We start from the raw sequence: 27,120 nt of genomic DNA, 5'->3' as shown, positions 1-27,120 counted from the left end.
CATGGGGATTCCTATGGAACTATTACACAGCTCAAAACCAGTTGCAAGCAGAGTTTGGAAGAGCTATATACAGACACTATGAAAGACTGTTGTGGCAGCAGTGGTCTGCACATGAACAGTTAATCAGTTTACACTAAACATTGTTAAAATTATATAAAAAGTAGAAGTTTTACCCCATCTTGGTTCCCTGAGAAAAGTATTCTAACCACCAAGGTCTTTGGAATGCCATCAGTACAGTGAATCAACACGCACCTCTTGCACTGCTACTGTCAAGACATCCCCTACTTCCATGTTGATCAGACTTGGCTTTGTCATTTTCATTCAAAATAAACCTTACTCTTCACAGAAGTGGCACTGGAAAGGGAGCAAGAGATGACTAAAAGTAGGCTAATTCTAAAACTGGCTTATCTGTAATTATTTGTTATTATAAACTTAAATGCAGAGTTAGCACACATGATGAACACAAAATTAAGAGCACAGTTGTTACCTATTTAAGCCCTAACTGAGATTAGTTTTGAAAACTAATACATTAAGTTTTCAAATATGTTTTTGGAAAGTATGGGGTTTTTTTTCCAGGGGGAAAAGTTATATTGTTTATCACATTCACTAAAAACATGAGTTAAGACTTTAAATACAAAAAACCAGAGCACCACGAAGAATGAAATCAGGATCCATTTTATTTCCATCCAGTTTTGCATGTATTAAGGATGGCAAAAGAGCTCATCCCATCACTATAATTTTATGAAGTTATAACATCCCTAGAAGAGATAAAGCTTATAATGTTCCCTTGCTTTCCCTCCCAAGTGCTTATAAGTTGTGTGATTATTTGGTTTGTTTTAACAGTGTCTTGCTGTCCCTCTCTAATAGAAACCTCCTTCATCCTCTTCCCAGCCAAAATACAGTAACTGGGTGTGGAGAAGAAGCACTGAGGCAGTCAGAATGAGAAGTTATAAAAATATTAAATAGCAACACCCACTACACTAGTACTTGGGATGCTTACAGCATACAGAAGACAATTTTGTAAGTGTATTATGTTCTGCTTGCCACCGATACCTATGAAGATCAGTACTGCTGTCCAGTGTGTGTGCACAACAGTTACTCCAGATTCTTCTGATTCCTCCAAATTTCTAGGTAACAATGCATTTTATATTTACTATTTTAAAGACAAAATACTGAAACTGGTTTCAGGTATTATTGTCCAACTGGTTTTAATAGCAAGATTCAAATGGCATCTTCCACAATTATAGAATTAATGCTCAGTACTTGTCAAATGCTTTAAAAATTAAGGTATATTGAAAAATTACTTTCAGTATACTCCATGCAATTGAACAGCTCAGATTACTCTTAATTTAACATATTTTTATAAGTTAGTGAAGACTTCATATTTAGAAACTATTTCCAGACAGTTCTTAGACCTCATATGGCAGGAGATGAAACTGTTTAACATTATCACTATCAACAGAAAAAATTCTCATAGGAAAAAAAGTATATACACTATATCACTATAGACAGGCAATCAACTCATCCATTTCAATACTGTAATAAACATTTATCTGAATTATTTTAACCAGTAGAATCCAACAAACAATTCATATTTCATATTTTTCAAACATATGATTACCTGCTAAAGGCTATGTTTTTTGTCCAATGCTAAATAATTTTTTCTTTTTCAATACAATCAACTCAGTTAGATGTATTTAAGACTGATTTGTAAACTGTTATCTCTCCACTTCTCTTCACCTAAACAAATCTTTAGAGAGATATTAAGCAAAAGGCTTTTAGAATGCAGCGATGCAGTTTCATTTTAAATTTAGCACTTATCTGAGCATGCCTGCAAGCGCTCTCTTACACGAGGTGGAAGTGTTTTTAACAACCTTTCTTCTACAATTAGACTATTCCTCTTTAAGAGCTGACATTCTTCCAGTTCAGCAGGAAGTGATTCAAAATAGTTTCCAATGAGCTCTAATTGAACAAGATTCTGTAGCTGGCCCACACAAGGGGACAAATTCATCAGACTGTTATTTCCCAGAAGAAGGATTTGAAGCTTTTTACACTGAAATAATCCATCAGGCAGCATTTCAATCTAGAGAAAGGAAAGAAAAGAACAAAAATGTACATTAGAAGTTGTTAGCCTACATGTAGCTGCATATTTTGACATCTCCTGCTTATATTTGAGGGGAAATTCCCTCTTAGTTTATGGAAGGATAACAAAAGGGAAGATTATAATGCTTCTATCATTATGCAACCAGGTGCTTGAGAACACTCCAATAGCTTACGTATCTGTTATGAAGATGCTTTGCCACTGGCAGAAGTTGACAAAGTGTGGTGGGGGCTGCATACGCACACACATAACTGTACAAATGTGTGTGGGTGACAGGGCAGATAAACAGGCTACTATCTCCTAAGCAGCTCTTAAAGAACAGACACAGTTGGTGGAGACACATTAGCAGCTCCTGTGTTGTGAAACCTCTACAAACTTATCTGTGCAGTATGGTAGCAACTTAGTCCTGGTCGATACTACTGACATATAACATTCAAAACCAATGTCACCAGTGATAAAATTTAAAACCTCAAAAGATGTCTTAAGTCACAACCCTGGACCTCAGTACCAGGCCAGACAGTTTAGCACTAATGATGAAATTACCAGCTACAACTATTTCCCTCTTCACCATCAGACAGCTGAGCTGCTCGTTAACAAGTTGTGGATTCACTACAGCTTTCAGATTGACATCTTAAGGTAAATTTTTTACTGTTCACTTCCATTAAAATACTACATAGGACAGACAACTGCAGGGAAAGGGAAGATGCATTTCTGCATCCATCCTAACCTATACTATTTCTGGATCAGAGCTCTTAAGGTGCTACAGACCAGGACAGTACAGGTAACACTTGAATTTTAGTAATTAAACAAGCACCACCCCTTGCTTCAGATTTACTTGGTTTACTTTAATCATGAACACCACAAAAGTATTTGAATCAGAGACTGTTCCAGAACAAATCTTTGATTATATTTTTCAAGTAGTAATTCAAAGTTCTACTTACATGGTTTTTTGTCAAAGCCAAGTACTGCAGATTGGTCAGAAAAGCGATTTCTTCAGGGACGGATGTTAGCTTATTATAGCTAAGATCCAAATACTGTAATTTTTTACAAAGAAATAGCTGCAATGGAACATTTTTTATATTATTATAATTTAGATACAATTGTTCCAGGTTTGATAATGCACCAATCTGCACTGGGACATACGAAATACTGTTGTGCCACAATTTTAAGCAAGAAAGGTTCTTAAGATGTTGAAAACTAATTATTTCTTCCACTGTTCTGAGATTATTTTCTTTCAAGTCAATTTCATGCAAATTGTTCAGGGTAAAAATGGAATGGGGAATGCGCTCTAAGTCACAGCAGATTAACTCCAAAGTTCTCAGGTTTACCAGCTTCTTCAAGTTATTTAGCACTATCAGTTTGTTTCCCTCATTGTCAATAGACAAGTGCTGTAAAGAAGGCAGAAGATCTGTAACCACTTGAGGTATGCGGGAAAGGTTGCTTTTTAAGTGAATTGATCTCAGATTTTTTAGCCCCTGAAAGCTTTCGTTGTATATGGAGTTGTGATGATCTAGCATGAAGTATCCTGTTAAGCACAATTCTTGTAGGTTTTTTAGATGAAAGACCCAAAAAGGAATTCTTCCCATCTCACTAGATTTCAGGCGCAACGTTTTCAGATTTTCTTCTAAAAAGCTGACTGCTGCATAATCCATAGTTAGTGATGAATAATAAACATTGAATTCTTTGAGATTGACAAGCTGGGTCACAGCTGAAGGAAGTTTCGCTTCAGAAATAAGTTCCAGGCTTAAGACTTCTATATCTGTCAGTTCAAAGACACTGTCTGGAAGACCATTTAACATAAACAGGTGAAGTTCAATCTTGTCTTGGGAATTTCTTACTAGTTTATTTTTCAGTTTTTCAACTGACCATTCATGGTTGAGATTTATCTGTTTCAGTTTGTTTTCACTCAAGTCAGAAAGAAATATTGAGAATCGTTGGGAATAAAGAGGATCATACTGATCTGCCAAGTGGAGAATAAATGCAAAGTCATTCTTTACATCAGGTATATCACTGTAATTACTCTTCTCTCTCAACTTCTCAAAAGAATATTGCTTCAGTGAACTTCTTAACATCCACCACAAGCTATAAGTACAAGTTAATCCATAGAAGATCACTAAAACAACATAAAATGAAGCCAAAACTTTAAAAATTTCTGCTAGTGAATGAACACACTTGTATCTTTTGTAGCCTGTAAAGGCTTGAACATTAACCACACAATCAATTTCGAGTGTAATAAATGATAAATAGTAGGGGACATAAATTATTATTATTACAAATACAATTACTTTCACTATAATCTGCTTCATATACACTGTATATATGACATCCTTCTCTTCGACATGTACTCTGAATTTCTTCACTTTCTCAAAAATAGCTTTAGCTTGTTCCCCTTCCTTTTTGTCAAGAACACTTGAGGAATTTTCTCTTCCAGTTGTTTCCAAGCCAGGCTGCGAATATGGCAGTGACTGTCTGCTTGCCCCTATATCTACTGAACTCCCAGGTGATGGAATCACTGCTTTGGATTTGTCTACCGGCAACTTCCTCACAGAATGCTCAGCAACTGTTTCTGAGAGGGCACGCGTTGTCCATGGAGAATCAAAACACTTCTGAAGAATGGCTACAAAGTGCTCAATTCTGGAACTTGTACTAGGATAGTAAAGCCAGAAATTACTGCAAGCTGCAAAAATAAAGGTATGCAGAAGCACCAGGTACGGAAAAAATTTGGCAAACCAGTGAAGCTGTCGCTCATAGCATACTGCATCAATATAGGAATACTGCTGCCGATGGAGATCATTCTGGATTTTAAGTGGGATGATAATCTGTGCTGTAGAGCTGGCAGAGACATTAAGGTTGGCTTTAACTACATCCCAAGACACGGCACAATGATTGTCAAATTCTAGCTTGCAAGGAAGACAACACAATACTCTGGTTTGAGTAAGCTGGAGAGCCCCAGCAAGCACAGCAACTAGCAGCATTATCATGGTGAGGTAATACCAGAAGACATCCCACCATGGTTTTAATATGTGGTAGGATGACTGGGCATCTGCTAAGTATTTGAGTTCTGTTAGCGTGATCATGACTTTCACCTGTGAGAGAACAGCAGCTGGCAGAGGGAAAAAAAAAGACAAGACATCCTCAGAGAATTGTTAAAAACAGTTTATCTCACCATTAAACATCTGAAGCTTATTACTGTTTTCCCAGCTTTAAATGCTGTGTAACATTTGGCCTAGCATCCAGAGCATGTAACAATGACCCAAGAATTCACAGCACCTAACCTCAGCCATCATACTAATTTTAAGTTACTTTGCATGCAAAAATTTAAATTAAGAGCACCAGAGACTGGGAGAAAGCATGTTTTGATCAAAAATTTGGGTATTGCTCAAGCAGAAACAAGCAGGTATAAAATAAGTGTCTGATATATTACTATCAGTCCTTCACCATTGTTCTAAACTTCCCAAGCAAAAGTGATTTCTCATTTATAATTCCAAAATCAGAGCAATACGTATAACTTGACGGATCTTTTAATTCAGAGTTTTCTACTAGATTAAATCATTCTACCCATTTAAATACACAAAGTCTCAAAAAGAGCAGTTTTGCATTACACTTTCTTATATATAATTCCCCATCTGCTCTTATCAAGAGAATTAAGCATCCTGACAGAATGAAAACTAAGCTAACACAACTTATTATTGTCCAATATTATCACACATCAAAATGGCACACTTAACCCTCAGCAGCATACGTCTGATTTGTACTTACTTTACTAATTAAAGAGAAGAAAATACATAACACTGCTCAGTCAGGAGGTCTACACCTTTTAAAATTCCTTGGACATGCCATCTTTACATTTGTCTTCATTCTGGATGGAGAAAACATTGAATATATTTTATTTTTAATGGCTTCACCTAAGTAAAGAGCAAACACTTCAGCCTTCATTAGAATTGTTGTCTTATTGCAGACATCAGGATCCCTTAAGCTTTGCATCACTACAGCTACATGAAATGGAATACAATGTACTCAGACATGATCACGTAGAATGTGAAGCCAAGTTTTGCACAGTCACATCAAAACATAAAACAGGAAACTGCCTACAGCTAGTCCTATTTCAACTGGGAAGTAACATTTATTTTTCCAAATAACTTTATGAAAACAAAATGCACAACACGTAAGACTTCAAGAACTGGAATTCAGTCATAATTTTTATATACTAAGTTTTGGCAGAAAGGTAAGTTTCTTAAAAACAAAGACCCATATTTTATATCCTGAAACAAATTAATAAAACATCCAGTGTCAACAGCAACACCACAGACACAGTCAGCTTAGAAGAAAACTTAATGGTAAGTTTGCTAAACAGTACAGATAAAGCAATGAGGATGTGCCGTATTTTTCTTAATTATAGAATCGGAATTATTTAGGTTGGAAAAGGCCTTTGAGATCACTGAGTAAAACCATTAACCCAGCACTGCCAATTCCACCACTAAATCATGTCTCTTAGCACCACATCTATAAGTCTTTTAAATGCCTCCAGGGATGGTGACTCCACCACTGCCCTGGACAGCTCATTTCCAGTGCTTCATAATACCTTCAGTGAGGAAATTTTTCTTAATATCCAGTCTAAACCTCCTCTGATGGAACTGGAGACCATTTCCTCTTGTCCTACTGTTTGTTACGTGGGAGAAGAGAGCAACCCTCACCTTGCTACAACTTCCTTCCAGGTTCCGCATGTTCCTTCCTTCCCTCTCAGCCTCCTCTTCCTCAGGCTGAAGCACCCCAGTTCCCTCAGATAGTTCTTGTAAGACTTGTGCTCTAAACCCTTCATCAACTTTGTTGATTGCTCCAGCACCTCAGTGTCACTTTAGTAGTGAGGGGCCCAAAACTGAACACAGTACTCAAGATGTGGCCTCACCAGTGTTGACAATTTGCCTGTTGAGTTCTGCTGGCCACACAAGTTAGGATGCTGGCCTTCTTGGCCACTGGTGCACACTACTGGCTCATATTGCTACTGGACATTTCAATTTTAAACAGTGCTGACAAACTCTTAGAAAAAGACAAACAGCAGTTGAATTAGGGCAGAATCTTATTCTTACTCCACATTGCATTTCTAAGGGAGAAGAATGTCCAAAAAGTTAATTTTGAAGTTAATAAGTTAATTATTCTTGCACTGATTATTTATTATAGAGTGTAGAAACTTACCAGGACCAGTCAAGGAAAAGCAGCTGAAGGAGGACAGGATGGTTACAACATACTCCTAGAGAGAAAATAGTCATGAGATCACAATATATTTGGACTCCAATAATTATTAGAACAGCTCATTACTCCATTCATAGCAGGGTTTTAAAGATCCAATATTTAATGAGCACAAGATCAAACTAGATCTACCAGATCCAGTTAAAATGATTTAAGAAGCCATTCCCCTCAAATTATTTACTAACCTACCATCTGAATGTTTCTTTTTCTAAAACAAAGATTCAGTAAGAGTCCTTGTCATTGTCCCCTTTCTAAGCTCTAAAAGCCCAACAGGTTTTGTATTCACATAAAGTTACTAGTCCTGCAGCTGAGATTCTCTAACCATAGTAAGAAATAGCAATTTCTTTAATCACTCCAGCTAAACTTGCAAACCCCACATCTGTAAATACCTTCAAAATGAGGTTATTTTGGTATAATTCTTTGGAGTTTTAATATAAGTCTGTAGATGTAAAAGCACAAAGACAATCAACCTAACCAAGCTAATGCTTTCATTCTGTAAAAAAATATCTGAAACATGTCTCGACTCAAGCCAAGCATGCTCGATTTGCATGTAGACAAAAATCAAAAGTATTTTTTCCCCTTTCCAATCTAGAATTAAACCCAGTCAATTCTTCTAACTTGGTTTGTTACAAAAATGAAAGACATGGGATCCCTGTTTAAGAACACACCAAGAGATAAATGTGGAATGATTCAATAAAGAGCAAAAGGCATAAATAGCTTTTTTTTTTTTTACAAAGGAAAACATTTGAGAAGTCAGAATGATCACTGAACTGGCTGAGAGTTTAAAATAATATGAAATGTCTAATTAACATGAGGATGGGAGCAATTATTTTCCTGACAAAAATATAAGCCTCATCAGGGACTTCAGCATATACTACTGCTTTAAGATGGTGTTTTGCATAACTAAATGCTTATTAGAGAAGGCTACACAAAACACAACTAAATAATGCACGTTAGTGCTTTGCATTTTTACACAAAGAAAATCCTTCTCCTAGTAACAGATTTATTTTGGGGAATAGGAAAGGCTCTTGTTGAGTGTAATGGACTGAGTTCAGAGTATAATAAAGTTAACACTGTTTCATGAAGTATTTCCTCTAAAAGTTACAGAAAGAAAAACAGAAAATGGAACTTGGGCTAATTTCATTAAAAACATGTTGATATACTTAAAAATATGCATCATCTAATACGCCTTTTGCAAGCAATGCCATAATGCTCAAACAAAAAGCAGTTTGTTTTTATACAGAGAACTCAATGAGACTGACCCAGGTGATTTTGTCAGGTCCATTTTGATAAAACGCTCTCTTTATCACCTCCTAGTCTTGAACTAGGAAGCCCTATCACATATCCCAGAAAAAAAACAAAACAAAAAACCCCACTACATTCTTGCAGCAGTTTTAGAACATTTTCTAGCAGAAAAGTGTCACAATATTAAGTACTTAAATACTTGAATTCTGGTCATGTTAATGACTAGTTTTTGAAACCTTCCAAGATTAAGTATGTGTAGCACTACAGTTCCATGCGGATGAAATACAACTTCCTATCAGAAGTACACAGTTTATACAAGTGTAATATAAACATGTGAATTATCAATAATTTTGCTAAAGACAGTTTTCTTTCAAATCCTATCTGTATGCCAAGAGTGACTTACCAAATGGAATAATGCTGGACTGTAATGGATTTGATAAATCTCATCTCCAGAAGCTTTCAGCCCATATCAAAGCCATAAAAGCTTTTCAAAGTGGCCTAATTCAATTGGCAAACTTTCTTAGAAGATGAGAGACAGAAGTTTAGCCCCAGGCTAAGTGATGACTTAAGGAGAGTTACCCCAGACCAGTACTGGAACACAGGCCAGAAAAATAAAGTAATAAAGATCACTAATATCTAAGCAATATTTTTTTTTTACTTCAAGACTTAATCTGATCAATAGAGACACATCCAGAATACAAATATTGTAAAAAATATTATCTACAAGCATCACAACATCCCCCCATACCCTCCCCTGCTGCCAAAAGGTTACCTAACATTGCATTACTGTCATTTGGTCACTGCTTACATAATTCTAGGCACATTTAGTTAGGGGTGGCTCTGCAGCAAGATGAGTGCTTTGCTTGTCCTCCACAAAGGATAATGGGCTACAAAGAATCCAATAACTGACAGGCGGCTTTGCTTTATTTTAAAGTCTACACTGGTTTTGTTTATTGCTTAAGTATACAACTTAAGCTGTAAATTTAGCATACAGAGTATACATGTATACATAGGGTTTCTGACACACCAAGTTAATAAAAATAGACTTATACCACTAGAGCACATCTTGACAGATATTCTAGTGACCTCTTCTTCTCTCTTGCTTTTTTCCCCTCCACCTCAGAGAAATAAAGCCATCAAGTTTTCAGCTACTCTCTTTAGACTCACACTGTTATTCCAAGAGCAGGATGTGCTCCTCAACTGAGAGGATAAAGAGATACTGGCATACTAATTAAATGTCTCATTTATCAATTTTATATCAAAAGTGATTTGTGAACTATGTTACCAACTCAGCTTCTAGCTAGTTTAAATGTAACACTCCTTCCAAAGTTCTGGATGCAAAATAAAATTCAATAATAAATTAAACATGCAATCCATTTTGCTTAATAGGCTGTTTTGAGTCTCTTCCATGGAATTTCTAGTACCAGCTTGTGTTCCCCCAGGCACAGCCTGAGCCTCCACTTACAAATTTTATTTGCTTTACAAGCAGCAGACTTGAAATCTGACTGTGCAGGCTTAGATACTACATCATGCATTTCCAACCTATGCCTGTAGCCCTCCAGAAGAGACTGTTGTCTTCCTTCAGCTATATTACACTTCTCATTAACTGCCATCAATATGCAACTATTAAGTCTGTTCAAGGAAGGCTAGTAAAGAATTAATCTCTGGTAGTAAAATATGTCACTAAACAACTCACAGAAACACTCACTAAAAAAAAAAAATCATCTTCAAGTATTCTGGTTGCACAGGTAATTAAAATTACATTCCTTTAGGCCACATGGTAATAAATCACATCATATAGGTCTTCCCAAGTGCATGAACCTAATTCTCAATGGTGGATGGGAGGGAGAAACCAAATCAACTATTTTGAGGTTTAAACTCTCAAATGGAGTTGTATTACAAGTTTCAGATTTAAAAGTTATTTATGTTAACTGTGCTTTTTTTTCATACTTATCTAGCCTGGAAAGCAATTTTAAATAAACGTTCATATTCAGGCAAACTTACTTTGACTGGTAAAAGCATTTTCCCCAGCCCTCTGGTTGTATGTTCTAGCCAGGCCAGAAAGCTATAACCTATGCTCCTAGAAAGGATTTTACTAGAAAGAAAGTCACTTTAAATCAGAGTTTAAGATCAAACAGAGAGTAGGCAAGACAAGCAGTTTACACAAAAAACACTGAGCTTAAGATCAAACAGCAGGCAAGACAAGCAGTTTACACAAAACACACCACAAAACAAAAAGAAAAAAATTTTTAAGTAGGTACAAATGTAGGTTTCTGAACAAGTACATTTCAGAGTTAAATAAGCAAGCAATCCAATGGTAAAAACTAACAAACCAAGATGCAGACCAGCTTTGTTTTGCACATAATTGCATTCATGTGACTGATCTCTTTTAAAACAAGCTGTCTACATTCTAGACAAATATCACTTCATTTATAGTCATAGAATCCAGACTCTGAATCAAAACAAAACACTTCTAGTCAGCAATACTTTGTACAGCTCTAGTGTCCTACCATTATTTTCAAACTCAGAGATGTATTTCATAAAAAATACAAATTAAGGTAATTTCAAGTGATGATAAAAGTGTGACTGAACTACACAGACAAGTATTACAGTGTTGCTGTCTTGTCTTTCCTTGAGGAGACATTACAATAAACCTGCAGCCAAGCTGTAGAAGCCTTGACAGACTGTGGATTTATTTTCAGCTTGTGTTCTCATCCCTTTAATCCTTTTTTACTATAAAATTAAATATACTAATGTAAACTTGAGATGTATTGGCATCTCAAATACTGATCACAATAAATATCAAAACAAGCAGATGTCTGGAAAAGGGTAATTTGTATTTGTTATACAAAAAATCCAAAGAGCAAATTCCTTAGAAACGTACTTTGTTTCCCTCTAATATTAAACTAATAATTTAACTTAATTTGTACTCTCACCAGAAACTCCAGTACTCTTTTTAGAAAGTCAATTTTTTTATTTGCTCAATTAATTTCTATTTCTTCAAACACTTGTACATTTCCCATCTTCCCCTTTTTAAAATTAAACTATAAATAGAAAAAGACTGTCAAAACTTCACAGTGGTATTACCCACTAAAAATAGCTTTGCTGTCATGAATCTGCTTGGTAGTTCCTGAAGAAACATAATAAAACCCATTAACAGATGAAAAAATAACTAGAAATAGCTTCATAAGGGTTTTAGAAGAGTATAATAAACTAGCAATTCTGACTGGAAGACCATGGCACACTGAGGTGTTGGTGATACACTCTGGCTGGTTTACCTGGGCAGATCTGTGATGTGCAGATCTCTCGGGCACAGAATAAATTCAGTGGGCTCATAATAGAGGAGTCTGCAGGCAGCTCCTCCTTGGTACCAGCAATTGTCTGGTACCTACTTGGTACCACCTGCATGTCTTTGTTTTTATCAAGAAATGCAGCAAGAAGTTCTCCTGTGAGCATCCTTCCCGGCTTACAAATTAACAGAATTATTTTATTGTAAGAAAATTAAATAATAGCTCAAATTACCAAAATGAGGTAACTCTTTCTCCAGGCAGGGTCTGCAGTGTGCTGCACAAGGACTGAAGGCTCCTTTGATGCTGCACAACTTTTGTTCACAGCTTCTAAAGGGTTGCAAGATTATACTATTCATCCTTTAGAGTGTCAAATCCAATTGCAAGTATTTAAAATCATTTTGCACAGAGCCTGAGTACTGTTTTCCTACAGATCATCATGGATCAGCACCTCTTGGTACAAAACTAACTATATAGATTCTTCCAGAAGGTAACTTCTGAAATCTCCATGAAGTAGAAAAACAGCTCCCCCCCTCAACTGAAACAAAAAACCAAGTCCCACATACCTGTTATGTGGCACCATACAATGTGATCATGTATGATCATGATTCATTTTCATCACAGAGGTCAGTATTTAAAGTGAAGCACTATATTCTGTCAGTTTTCTTCCTTCTTTTCAGCCCCAAAACACTATCAAGTAAACAAAAACTAGAGTATTGAATAAAACATAGGAGGGGGGCATATGCTTCTACTACTTCTGAAGTGTCAATACTCTTCTGAGAGCCCAAAGAATTGTATTTTTAAGCTTGGCATTAGCCCATAACACAGTACACAATTTAATGCAAGTCAGTTCTCAAAAGGTGTAGACTGGGATGGATATACATGTTGGGCTGTACCTTTCATCAGTCTCCCAGAAATCATCTTACACAACAGTACATCAGGCCCTTCGTCCCAGTAGAAATATAGCCAGCACAGACTCGGACACCTTTCAACTGCATGAAATTAGTTGCTCACTTTTAATGCCTTCTTATTCTCATAACCACATTAAAGAGTCTTTCACATGCTGAGAAATATGAATACATAACCATAAGACAATGTTATCAGCAATATCCCTCCAACATTCTAAAGGAAGCCTCAGTTCTATCTGTTTAATTCTGCACAGCAAGATAACTACTACAATAGAAAATTAATTTTTATCCCCTTAGTGTCCAGAAGCCAGACAGATACTCACAATGTCTATTCATTATGCTGCCACACTCAGGACATCAGAAAGCAAAGCTGAGGAAGATAACACTGTAAAATATTTGTAATTTAAATACTACAATGTTTCTCTACTAGCAGATTATTCAGTTATTACTAGTTTATTATCTTCAGTCTCCAAGAGCAGTAAAAGTACAGGAGAGCCGGCAAATTATTGAACAAAACGTTTCCTTGGAGAAAGGCAGAGAAATGCTCTTACACGTTCTTCCATTTTTGGTGTACTTTGCAATAAAGCCATAAATGGCCAGAGACCCTTGAAATAGCCAAGACAGCTCCTGTAATCTCACAGTAAACAAGCCTGAAATGAGGAAATATCTTCAGAAGGAGCCTTGGAGTAAATCTACACACCTACCTCCACTAGCTCTGAATTAGTTTCTGAAGTACCACCAGGGCTGGGGTTGCTGTCACAGCAGAATACAGAGTGGACTACAAATTCTACTTAATTAATTAGGTAAGCATTTGGAGTCAATTTTGTAGTCCACAGGGTACGATGCTGCAATAAGTGGCTATCAATGTAAGTGTCCAAGTGGTAATGTCATCCAGTACACTGATGTATGGACTAAAGCACAATCACATTCTAATTTCAATCTCCAGATAAAGGTCCTATAATGAATTCAGCAGCACTGCACTTAGACAAAGATGGAAGGGGCCAACATCCTTCATACTATAGGAAGCCCAGCTAGTTTTGCAGAGAGCAGAGTACTGAAAACCAATGTTTAGAGACTCAGAACCTCCACTCTACATTATTTTCAAGCTCAAACACTGCTTTCCAATATAACAATCAGACCCAACCCAGTTAATAAGGATGTTTACCCTGACAGCTGAATAGCTCTGTGCAAGTCATTTTATTTCTCTCTACCTCAAATTCTTCAACTGTAAAATCATGGTAATGTTTCTCCCAGTTTTCAGAAAGTATTTATGAGGAACATTACACAATAATAACCCCTGACTTCTTACTAAGTAATCACAGAGGCTATCCTGGATTGTACAACAGGTTCTGAGAGCTGGAAGCACATATGCTATTAGTTTCCCTAATAGCAGTCAGTTACCACCTTTACCTAATTTCAGAAATATAGATTTGTATTTATACTTATTATAGCTGGAAAAATTTTTGTTTCTAAAACAGGAACAGTTGTCTACTACACTAAATTAAAATATCAACATCTAGCCTAAAAAGGAAACTGATGTTTTTTCAATATTTATAGACTGCCAATACCAAACAGTGTCTATCAGGTTAACAGATATTGATGAAACAGAAACATCACAAATAAGAAATATATACCAAATACATTCTGTCTCTGCAAGATAATTATTATCACACAGAAATATAGCTACAAGATTTAAGAAAAGTCAGAAGACAGTTTTAAGTTCTCCTCATGCTGTACAAGTTTCATGAAGTACTTTCTGGAAGGGAATATTACTTACACAGACCACAGAGAAGTGCATCAAGGAAAATATAATTCAGATCAGCAATACAGAAACACATTTGATTCCACTCTATTAGTTCTCAAATCCGAAAATTGACCTAGAGTTTTAGCAGTGGCTCCTATGTCTTCTCAGAAGTTACAGCTTTTCATCTTAATAGGAAAAAAGAGGTACTCTTGAAAGCCAGCCTGACAACTTCAAAAACTTGATTCTAGATGTTCAGTCTAAACATCAAAAATAAAATCATGAGACATAGGTAAGTTTCAAATGACATCGGATTCAGAATCAGGGACCCTTTGTATGCAAACTCTCCTGAAACACAATCTTATTTTTTAAAGAATCTCCACACCCCAAAGTAAAAAACAAACAAAACCACGTATGAAGCTCTGCAGTTAAATACAAACTCACCTGAGATGGATATGGAATGAGTTTCAGTAACCCTTTGGCAAGAAGCATCCTGTCCACCACCATTGCTTCAGTCTCTAAGTACCTCGCTGCTTGTATTACACTACATTATGTATTTATTAATTGGACAAAGCACTGAACTATTTCTTCTCTTTTAATAAAATGAAAGACTGAAGGATAAATTCCATATTGTACCTACTGTGTAATAGTATATAGACAAGTTACATACTAATGCCCAGCTCTTCAGTTTCGGGGAATTGCTCACACTCCTGCAGTCACAAGAGCTAAAAGACTGTGTAGCATATCAGAAGCATCTCCTGGGACAGTGCTAAGTTTCAGAACCTGTACAAGTGATCAGTCTCGAATGCTACAGTAAGGCTGAAGAGACTTAACACCTGGCATGTTTTTTTTAGATAGCAGTACTAAAAGAAAAACACTTTTTAGTATGAAGCCAGGTTTAATAACTTCAAAAACAAGAGTCAAGGCTTTATCATTACCTGAATAAATCAAGAACTTTGAAGTAAAAAACCTCTAGCCCCGTATTTGTAAGAAACTCAATAATAGTTTGAAGTAAAACAGATGCTACTTTTAGCAACTCCAGTTCAGTAAAGCACTTGAATGCTGACATATCCCATCTCACTTCAATTAAGCAATGTTTTGGTGCTTTCCAGACTTTGAGTCAGTGCCATTGCAAAGTTTGTATTTAAATGTTAATATTTAATTTTAAAAATTTACTTAGAAAACAGTTTACCTGTACTGTAAAGGCACTGGCAAAGTAATAGCCATTTTGACAGTTCCATTGGCATGGGTTGGAAGTGATAGCTTATCTTGTTAATAACTTAAACACAGCCTAGAAACAGACAATTTTTAGTTAAAACATTTGAAATGTTCTCCCTTCAAATATTTTGGATTACACAGCAAATGCACGATAAGGTTTTGTTTACATTCAGATGAAAAAAAAAAGAGTTTAAAGATAAATACTTTACCATTAGCCTTTAGGCTAAACTTGTAGTTCCTACAGTTCAGCTCAAGATCCCTTTACATTTGTATGCAGAGGAAATTCAGATGCAGGAAAATATCTGAATAAATACCTGACAGCCCAAACTACAGCCCAGTATTATCCCCATAAAACCAAGGCTGTTGTGTCTGAGAAACCAACGGTTACAATTTTCTGGGGTTTTAAGTGAGAGCTTTAAAATCAATGTAACTTCAATTAAGCCTGAGCAAACTACATCACCATAGATTTGTAGCTGCTGTGCCACAAAACCGAAACTTTGTTTCCATATTAAACTACATCTACAACTCTAACTAGTACCTCCCAAACAGTGTGTATGACTTAAGCCTACTAACAATTAGCAGCAACAAAACCAGATTGTGTCACTACCATATTCTTTATTGATCTCACTGAATCCTTTACTTGTTTTTCACAATTACCAAAATTCTCATTTTCAGTATAAGAAACTGAATTCCGGTTTAGAGTATCAAAACATACTGAGAAGGCAAGCACTGCTGGTGGAAATGCATTCACATTGTTTAATTCAGGGTGTCTGAAGACACCATTTTGAAACATAATGGCACTAATGCGAATTAAATTGAAGATACTCCATTACAAGTTTTCTCTACAATTCCCTTCTGGCTATTGAAAGACCCTAGAATCCTCTCTTCTATCAGAGAAAGATGTGCAAGCACTATGCCTCAAAAATGCTTTTGCAACAGCTTTCTTGAGAGGTGCATTATCTGCCTTCTTTCCGATGCACAAACCACTAAGTATAGGCTTTTCATATCTGTAACTTTAAATCAAACAATTGGCCAAACTATTTGCAAGTATTATGAAACTTTAGTTCCATATTGAATTAAAATTTTACTTCAACTATCTAGAAATTAGATCAGAAACTAGTTTGTAACACACTAACAACTGCTGGGGAAAAGAATCACCAAACCCAATCAGAACTATAATAAATCAAGTTTCAAGTCTCAGCTCAACAGGGTGCTGGGATATCCTGTATAAACAATAGCAATAGAAGGATTGGACCAGATGATCCTTGAGGTCCTTTCCAACCTGACACTATGATTCTATGAAATCAAAGCCCGCTTACCAAGTCTGGTAAAATTCTAATTGGAAGGTATACACAGGATAGTTCATACAAATAAACAGTTTAGTTATTAATAGCTTAGGACTACATGGCTCACAAGTTTTCTAACATTAATGACTGTCCACAGGGCAGTGGTAGGGTTAATAACATCCATGCCACAGCCTTTCAGCTACCTCAAGCACAGTTACAAGTTGGTAACCTGCTGCTCTGAACTCACTCCTTACTGGATTCAAAGAATACCATACCTTCCCACCAGTTAGGAAGAATAAAAAATATTATTTATCAGTTAATTATTAGCAAATGTAATTAATATATTGCTAAACCAGCACATAGTCTAGACACCTAAATATTAAAATTACAGCATATTCAACTATTAGAATATTATACTATTATATTATATACCCTATTATATATTATTCTATCACTTCACATTCCTCGCCCTTCTCTGTGGCTTCCCATGGTATTTGAACCACTTATCTTCATAACCACAACAGACTTCTAACATATCTTTTAAAAAAAGTAACCACAAGTGCAACTGGCAGAATAATGCTATTTGCAAGACAACAGCTGAAAAGCTATTATAAGGATGCCTACAGAAAGGCTAAACACAGCCCACAGGTCAGCACACAGAATACAGACAGCAGTGTGAAACATTTAGGCAACATAGAGACCAGCATAAACCACACCTTATCCTCTTAGTCACATAAAATACCCATTTCTAATCCTAGCTGAGTAAAGCTTCATGGCTTTAGCAGTAGGTATTCTCAGCTGAAGTATTATTATTAGTGCCACTGTTTCTTTCACTACCTCCAGCATGTCAGGAAGAGCAGCAAAAGGAACACAAGATTTCTCCTTTCACACTCCTCTTCAGAAATCCATTAAAATGCTTTAGCAGTGACATAGGGCTCTTCAAAGTTCAGTTTACAATGCTGAAATGGATGTCTCTAACACTGTTTCTCCCTCTCTAAAATTTACTCAATGTGCATTCATCAACTTCAAAGCACAGCTGCATCAGTATCTTGCAAGAAACAAAAGGCAATTTTTTTTTTCTTTGCATGAGAATTCTATTTTCCTGAAAAAGGAAATAATGTGAAGCAAGTCAGGCAAGCAACTCTTCTCCCAAGAGTGCAAGGGAACAAGCATGTCAATATTGCAGATTTCTACAAGTTACATGAATCCTACTGAAGTTGAAACTCAGTTACATTATGCTAATGTAAAATTTAGGAGAATGTAAAAATATATGCTAATGTAAAACTGTGATAAACATTTTGTTATGTAGCTATAACACAATGCTTTAAACACTGGGAAAACTCTTAACAAAAACTGCACCCAATTCTAGCTACTGGTTCTATACTACTGACATTCTTTCTGCTCTCATTTCATGTCCCTTGCCCTGCTCAGCATCACAGACACTGAAAAATCCCACTAGTTAGGATAACTCTTCTATTCCCCACAGTCAGCTGAAGTCAATGAAGAAAAGAAAACGCATGCGATGTATTTAGACAATACACAGTAAATTCTGTGAGTTAAATATGTAAGGTTTCAATACTTCAGCCTTGCAGGCATCCTCCCTCCAACCACTGAAAGTTTAAAAACTCTAACACGACAGATCAGTAAACGCTGATCTGTTGCCATCACCACTAGGAAGACAGACAAGGGAGAGTTCTGAGACACCAGAAAATAGCCCATGCCTTATCACTTCAGCAAACAGCCAAGGAAAGCTGGGAGTCAGCAGAACACATAGCTTAAACACTTGAAAATGCAAGTGACCACATAGCTCCTAGCTTATTCTAGCACTACCTCAAAGGTATGATTTTAAATGGCAACAGCAAGTGTCAGTTCCAACACAATTTACCTGATCAGCACAATTCATTAAAATCTTAACATAAAATTCAGCTTTGTTTCAGTCCCTCCCAATTGCACTATTTACCACAGAGTCTTAATTGAAGCCAGGAAGCTGCCTCAAGTTCACCACAGAACAAACCAGCATAAAGTAAGCTTTATGTCACTAAAACAACACACATAGGTAAAAACTACCACGCAAGAAACCCTTTGCTACAAGATCGCTGACTTGATGGGGATGAAAAATACGGGAGAGAAGAAGGGAACGCCAAAGAGAACACTTCTTATTTCACACATACACTACTGTCAGGCCTCGGCAGTGAGTTTGAGTCTCCTGTCCCTTTTGGAGAAGTCAGGACTTGGCACTCACCCGCCGTTCGCTCGAGGCCCGGTACCGCCGCCGCCACACCTGGGGCCGAAGGGCAGCAGTTGCCCCACGGCCGCGCCGAGCCGAGCCCGAGGGAGAGGAAGGAAGAAGCGACCTGTAGCGCCCCAGGTCACTTGAGGACACGGTTAAATATCGGTTACGCAAATCAGAAAACGGTTTTCTTCACAGCCCCCCCCGCAGGGCAGCGGAGCGGCCGCCAGGCCCCGGGGCAGGCACAGCCTAGCTCTGGCACCCCATCCTCTTGCCCTTCCCCCTCCCCACACGGCCTACGGGAAGGCGGGCAGGTGACCAGCCCCGCTGCAGGGCGCCTCCGAGGGAAGGGGTGGCCTCCGCGCAGGCTCTCACCGGGCCGCCCGGTGGGCGGACGGGCAGCGCCGGGCGCCCAGCGGGCCTGCAGCTCCGCTGCTGCGAGTGGAGGGGGCGCGCCGGCCCCTCAGCCGAGAAAAGCGGGGGCGGCCTCCGGACGCCGCTGAGGGCCGGCCGCGCACTACCCTCGGTAAACCCTGCTCCGTCCTGCCCCTCGCTGCTCTCCCGCCCGTCCGTCCCTCCCATGCTGGGGCGCGGGCACCTGTCACCAGCGGCCGCCCCCCGCTTACCTGGCCGCGCCACGGCCGCCGCCGCCACTGCTTCCCCTTCCGCCTCCCCTCCCGCCTGGCCTGGCCTGACCAGCTCGCCCGCCCGCGCCGCAACCGCGCAGCGGCGTTCCGCCCGCGCGCTCCGTCCGCGAGAGAGCCGGCAGCGCGGCGCGAGGCACCGGCTCCAACCGGCACTTCTCGGATCCGGCCCCGCCCCGGCCCCGCCGCCCTCATCACGTTACCGGCCCCGCCAGCCAATGAGGCGCGAGCGGCGGAACCGCTGACAGCCGCGGGGCGGGGGTTGGGGCTGCGGCGGACAAAAGCGCCCGGCGCGCCCGGCCCCCTCGGCTCCGCGCCCCTCCCCTCACCTCCTCTCACCTCCGGAGGCACCTGACCGCCCCTCCTGGGCCGCCGCGGTGGGACCCCCGTCAGGCTGCGAGTCCCCGTTGCCGGGACAGCGGCCCCCGCTCAGGGTCGGCATTTAAAAACAAATTGCGCCGCTCGAAAGCGGGAGGAGGTGGAGGAAGTGAGAAAGCGATCACCGCCGACGGTTACAAAAACAAAAATTAAAGGTGGTGATAGCTGCAAAGAGTCGGCTCAGTTTGAGAGGGGTCTGCCGGGAGCCGGAGGCCTCGGCTGGGTCCGGGCGCCGGGGCCGCTCCGGGGGCGGCTGGGCAGGCAGCGGGAGGGGATGAACCCTACCCCCGGGGCTGGCAAGCGCGGCGAGGCACACTCGGGGATGTTGCTGCACGGATCTGTTCCGGAGACGCTGCCAGCCCAGCTGCGCAACCCCGGCCGCGCTGTCGCTGTGCATACCCCGCAGCAATGGGCAGGTACAACCCAGGTCTAAACCCCTTTTGCTAAAGGGACAGACAAAAGCAGTTATTACTGTATGGCAGAACTTTTCAGGGAAAACCTGAACAACAACAACAACAAAACCACTTCAAAAATACAATGCTTTTTAAAAATCCATTCTAGATATATCTGACTTTCCTCCTTCGCTTCCTCGCTCTCCAGCGGGCAATGCAGCTCCCTTCTCTGCAGCGCTGCAGGGGCTGAAAGAAAATTCTGATTCCTACCTAGATTTCTGCAAATAACTGAGACGAGCAGGCACTGTCTGCCTCGTAGTCATAAAAACAGCTCGATCAGCTCGAGTGATTTTCCTGTCATACGTTCAGTCTCAGCAATTCCATTGCAAGAATCTATTAAAAAAAAAAAACATTTACAATATAATTACATGCTTTATGCTTGCTCTGCTGTAGTAATGCTTATTATTTGTCATCAGTCTTCTGGGAAAAAAAGTGTCTGTTTTGAAAAGACTTTGCTTTATTAAACACCAAAATCCTTTTCTTCACAGCTGTGCACAAGCCCCCTTCATTTACATAGCAAAGACACTAAATTTTGAAAAAATATCAGCTTACAAATTCTATCCGGTAAACATTTAGCTATTATTATTAGTTTCAACTTAAAAGAGACATTAAAATATAGCATACTTTATGCTCTTGTTTTGAAACACAAGCATTGCAGATGAGCTGGAACTGAAGCTAATCACAAATAAAAATGAAGCTCTCATTTTAATCTAAATGCGTAGAAATACTAATGGAAATATGTGTTGTTGAAAAAAACAAATAAACAAACAAAACCCAACAAAAAACACCCCTCACCTCCACCCCCTCCATGCTTGTTTCACTAGATTGCAGTCATCTTGGTAAGGTAGCAGAGTATATATTTATTTTTAGGGTGATACACTTTGATAGTAATCTAACCTCAAAGGAGTTGCTATTGTCATCACAAAGCAACTGCTGCTCCAGAATGGTTGGTAAGATTTGGCAAACAGCAGAAAGCAGGCCAGCAATCTTCCTAGGAGACCAATTCCCTTTTGTCTCATTACCTGCCACCTCCTTAGCTGAGTGTTTCTCAATGGCACCATCGAGACAAATCTTCTGCTCTATTAGGGTTTCCTTGAGGAATTATTACATCCATATTACCTTATTGGAACTATTTGCCTATTCTGGGAACAAAAGAAAGTACACCTTATTCTATAATTTTTCTGTCTACTAATTAAATATTGAAAAGTCTGTCTCCGGGATCTGCCACATTTTATTTTTGTCAGCGATAGGCTAGGAAGACAATTTCATGTTTAATCAAACTGTAAACCCAAGAACTGTTTGTACTAAATTGTAAAACTAAGAACTATTTGTGCTAAAACCAAAAGTACTGAATTAACTCAGAATGCTTAAGTTCATGGTCAAAAGGTTCATAATTGCTTGAGCAAAAGATCCCAACCCAGCTTTCTGGGTTTGATTCCCATTAACTCTGCTACTGAGTAGCTCCTGGGGGAAACACAAGGAGAGCACCCACAAATCTCCAAGCAATGGTATCTGAGCACAGGGAATACATTTTGTTAAACCAGCTACTCAAAACTAAGAATGTTTTTAGCTGTGAAGTGCCTGACTGCATACCTTGCAGATCAAGTTTTTGTTTGGGTTTATTGTAGTGCAATTATTTTAGGATTAATTTCTTCCAGGGTTTTTTTTTTTTAAATTTTAATATTATTTGTAAAATGTTTTTCAAGCTCTAACATGCTTTCTAGTTGTTTGTCACAGTCAGTTATAAAACACTGAAAAAATAACAGCTTGACAATTCAGGGCAAGTTGAGTTTCATTTCACACATCATGCCATCCCCCTCTTTTTTAACTTGATATTTAGATGTTACAAAACCAGCTTTGAATGTGAAAAGAAGTAACAGTTCAAAATGTTATGCCTAGTGTGACAAGTGGGTGTCCTGAGCATCTATTTCAATCCATTCACTTGTACAATTTTGTAAAATCTCATGTAAGATAGGAGAAGCTATACAGCAGAGTCCTCTATATTTAAGAAGGTAATATTTATAGTCAAAATGTCACTTTAAAATGTTTCCTATTGAACATTCGTTTTAATGACAGAGAGATGATATTATACTTGTTTTTTAACCCTCTGGTAGTGCTTGGAGTTGCAGGAGCACAACAGCATCTTGACTGGCAATGGCACTGGCAGCAGTTATCTGAAGCTGAGCCAGTTCTCTGAACAAAGCACCCTATGACAACTTGTCTTGTGATCACCAAGTGCATTGCTGACTGTCTGTTTCTCAAGATCCCATCTTCTGTTATGAAAAGTTACAGCTTCATAGTTAGCTGAAGCAGGAACCAGCAGATCATAACCCTTTAAGCTTTAAAATGCCATACTACCATTTATGCTCCTACTGAGAATATTTTTTTTAAAAAAGCAAAAAAAAAAGGCTTCATAGTTCTCTGTATAATTTAATTTCAGTCCCTGTCACATCCTGATTATTATCATCACACTTGCTCTCTATGGTATTTGCTGAAGTGTCTTTGTTTCCTTCTGATAATTTCTAAATCACTTTTTACATAGGCTCCAGATCACTCATTTCCTGGTGCAATAATGTGTCTTGCATTTAACAAAAAGAGCTCCAGCTGCAAGGGTGGGTATTTTAGAACAACACTTCCCTCTGCTGGATACGGGGGCAGTCACAGCTCTGCCTGAGCTAGAGGAACCTGCCCAAATCCTCTTGCCTCTACCTCAGGCAAGGCCCTTTCTCCATCCAGACAGCTTTGGATGGTAAGAAACTAGCAAATGTCCTCTTAACTCATCATGTGAATTTGACAATCATACAAGTTTAATTCAGTATGAACTGGACAGGAATATCAATTTAGTGTCTGCTCAGGACAGGAGTTTAGTTGTAGATACAACAAATTGAGAGTCTTAGGATCTGCCATTTCATAATCACTCAAAAATCCTTGGCTCACTGGTGCCTGAGCTACGCTACAGCATTCCAGAGTAGGAGATGTATCCTTAGCTGGCTGGCTGGATGTATGTGTGAAAAAGCATAAGGATCACATGGTGCCCCAAGAGCAACACCATACATGGGCCACCCTGCAAAACATGGGATAATTGAGTAGACAGCATGCTCTTTTTCTTTCTCTGTTCTGTGCTGCTACCTATTCCCTGTGTCTATCTGTGAGGAAGTGAGTGCAGTGGCAGCAGCATGTTAACACCACTTTTCTGACCATTACAGTGCAGGCAGCCTAAAAAACCCAGAAAGGTACAGTACATAATAGGGTTGCTACCATGAACCTCACTTTGCAGCAGATGGATATATATAGATCTGCTGTCTGCAAAGACCACCTCTGCACAGCCTATCCTGATTTTAATTGACAGCTCTTAAGTGTCAAGTGGAGCCTCATGCCAGATAAAATTAAGTCAATATTTAAAAAAAAACTTTTACTGAAACCAAGAGGCATTTCTTTGTAGAAAGTATACATAGGGCACCACAAAAATAATATTTTTTTTTAAGAGAGAAACCTTGGCCTTTTTATGACTCTAATAGAAACCAAGAATAGTGCTGTAGTGAATTTTAATAGATTGCTATACTTGCTATCCATCCATCTGTTCTAAACTGCTAGCAATAACCAGAGTATGACATTTTACAGCGGGGGGTTGGTGGAAACTACCATACCCAGACAGAGCTGTCTCACATTCAGATCATCCAGTCGTTGGAATACTATCCATAGCTGAGGGAAGGGGAGTGTTAAGAGGAAGGAGAGAGAGAGACTTGCAGAGATAAATTAGTAAGATTGTGCTTAGTTTTTGCTTTCCACAAGGACAGGAAATGATCCCAGTGCAGCACCACCACGTGTATTCCTAACTTACTTGTACAAACATGACTGGAAAACATTTTGCTGAACAAAGATTCTCTTCACATACTCTGCTGAACGAAGGCTTTTGGAGAACTTCAAAACACAGGAAGACGACGAATAAGCTAAAGATGAGGGAAATGGAGTAGAAATACAGACATGCTCCTAGAACAATATTCCCAGTCAGAGAAATTTACTTTGAAAAGGGAGACAGAATTGTTCCACAGAAGAACTATCAAAAGATTGGATCAAAGTAGTACTCCTTGTTAAAAGGTAGAACAGGTAACACTGCTGAAAGCATACTGAGGTTAACCAGAATAAACCTTCATTAGAAGGCAGGAAACAAGTAATTACAAAGTACGTGGTTCCTGATTCATGCTCAGAACAAAGTCTGTGCTAATCACACTGAAGGTCTACTTAGAGAAGATCATGTAAGAAATATTTCTCATTTTAAAAAAATGTTTTCAAAGAGTTTGCAGAGGAAATAAAAAGCTTAACTAAAAAACCAGAATGTCAGGATCAAGGAGACACCCAGCGTAACACCAATAGGGAAAGGAAATACAAAAAAACCACAGAGCAGAATATGGCATAAGCAATGCTTTTCTAAGCAGGATGTTTTTCTGTCATCCCCTGTTTTTTAAATGCTGAAGAATAAGGATCACTCTGCTTCTTTTAGAGGGTATTGCATTCTTGCCTTCTGGTGATCCTTATATCTTATTGACTAAGTCTGAAGTCTTTGTCTGAGATTTTTCAAGGAAACTTCTAAGGTAGGCTGAAAGTAGACAGAGCAACTAAAGTATTTGTCTCTGAACACAAAATAAATGACTGTTGTCTCTAGTAGCCCTGCAGGCATTAACAGCTCACACATAACACTGAATAATGCATTACTAATAATGATAACTGTCTGCTAGAATGCTGCTAACAAAAACAAAAAAATAATTAGTGCTTTGTGATTCCAATACCATTCACTCTTGTTGTTTACAAATGCTTTGACTCCTCTATACAGTTCTAGTACTGCAACTACAAGTCATAAACATGCAATTAAGAATCTAGCACTTGAAACTCTGCATCACATGATTTTCTGCAGAAAATAAAGGAAATGCACTTCAGAACATTCTTATACAGATCCTGGTTTCTTACAAGTATACTAGGTCTTTCATTTATGCTATTTTATTTTTTACATTTCAATCACCTTGCAAAGAGGTGAAAGAATTTTATACCTAGTAAATATTTAATTAATGCCAGCTTCTGTTTGCTCAGCACTCTTTCAAAGTCTTACATTTCTGCTCAATTCAGCACTTGTCTGGAGACAACTTTATGCTTTCTGTGGAGGTTAATACACCAGAAATTAGAAGTCCTCGAGTAGGAAACTATTTACTGTGTTGTTTTATGTGATCACTGCTGCTTTACTTTTTAGGCTGCAGACACGCAGCCCTGATTTTGAGACAAGCTCAAGAAGGTCACCCCCTTCAAATAACCTCCTGTTGAGGATTGAACTCCCCAGCTAGTTTTTCACCAGAAGATGCTGCATTGCTCAGAACTGCATTCTGGTTTATGCATTATGTTGCTCCCCAGTATGGTGCTATCAAAATCAACCTGACCAGTTTAAACACCTTGGTGTTTTCTTTAATCTGCATCATTTTGAAATCCCAGTTCAGGATCAATCAGTATAAGCTCTTTCCCACTTAACTTGCCCTTGCAATAAAGCAGGATCTGTAACTTGCAGACCCAGATCCTCAGGGAAGCTGTTGGAACAAAAGACCAAAGGCAATTTATTTGTCTTTTGGCACACTTTCATTCTTGACTATTTTTTTCTCATTTTCTTTAGTTTTCTTTCCTAATGTGTAGTTTGAGGTTGGCTAGTGATTTATCTGAAAAATTTACTTCCAGTATCTCTCCAGAAGGTGAAAACATAAATTCTGTACTACCAGCAGTCCCTGCCAGCACAAATGTCACAGAATCACTTTCTGTTAGCTTGAGGAATTCATAATAAAACAGGCAGCTTCTGTATCTCAAGCAGAAATTTGCCTTCTGTTTTCTAGAGAACATGGGAAAAATAAGACAAAAAGCTCTGTTATACCAAATGATTTCTACTGAAATTTAAATACAAAGACACTACCTATGGAATCTGTCAGAAAATGCATCCATCGCCATACCCATTTTCATTATTGATAGCCTGATTCCACAGGGAAAAAAAACCCACAACAGTTTTGTCCACAAACCTTCATGGTATGAAAATATATAATTTTATAAAGAAGTCAAAGATTCAGAGACAAAATTTTAAATCAGCCTTGACAGTATGAACAATATCCAGATAAATGAATATTAGTTTCTTTATGGATACTGCTAAGAAACGATAGAATTATCTGCTATCTGCTTCAGTCTGCAGTTGCATTAAATTTTGAGGTATACAAAATGTATGAGGTAATTTTAAATTGGAGTGCTCTCAGCACCTGCTAAGATTAGATCTTTAGAGGCAATAAAGAGAGTATAATCTGAACTCCAGGACCAAACTAATTGGCGACAATACCTTTTTTAAAATAACACCAAGACTATAC

The 27,120-nt window shown here is 38.5% G+C and overlaps 1 protein-coding gene across 3 annotated transcripts; it reads right to left on the bottom strand.

Annotated features, from left to right (window-relative positions):
* Window positions 1-659: 659 nt before the first annotated feature.
* Window positions 660-26,747, bottom strand: LRRC8B (leucine rich repeat containing 8 VRAC subunit B). 3 transcript variants are annotated; one of them, XM_071750643.1, is made up of 5 exons: window positions 20,247-26,747; window positions 7,295-7,349; window positions 5,861-5,960; window positions 3,043-5,204; window positions 660-2,083 (listed from the first exon to the last, which is right to left on the bottom strand). In XM_071750643.1, the coding sequence occupies exons 4-5, from the start codon at window positions 5,176-5,178 to the stop codon at window positions 1,811-1,813; spliced, it is 2,409 nt and encodes an 802-aa protein (XP_071606744.1). In that variant the 5' UTR covers window positions 5,179-5,204; window positions 5,861-5,960; window positions 7,295-7,349; window positions 20,247-26,747; the 3' UTR covers window positions 660-1,810. The 3 variants fall into 3 exon arrangements, with proteins under 3 accessions (XP_071606744.1, XP_071606741.1, XP_071606742.1); XM_071750640.1 differs by lacking the exon at window positions 20,247-26,747 and adding an exon at window positions 19,890-20,085; XM_071750641.1 differs by lacking the exon at window positions 20,247-26,747 and adding an exon at window positions 19,276-19,585.
* Between the last annotated feature and the right edge of the window lie 373 nt (window positions 26,748-27,120).

The sequence above is a fragment of the Heliangelus exortis genome, chromosome 8 (assembly GCF_036169615.1).
Source record: "Heliangelus exortis chromosome 8, bHelExo1.hap1, whole genome shotgun sequence".
NCBI lineage: Eukaryota > Metazoa > Chordata > Aves > Apodiformes > Trochilidae > Heliangelus > Heliangelus exortis.
The sequence above is the reverse complement of the archived record's forward strand: the minus strand, read 5'-3'. Positions and strand labels throughout refer to the sequence as shown.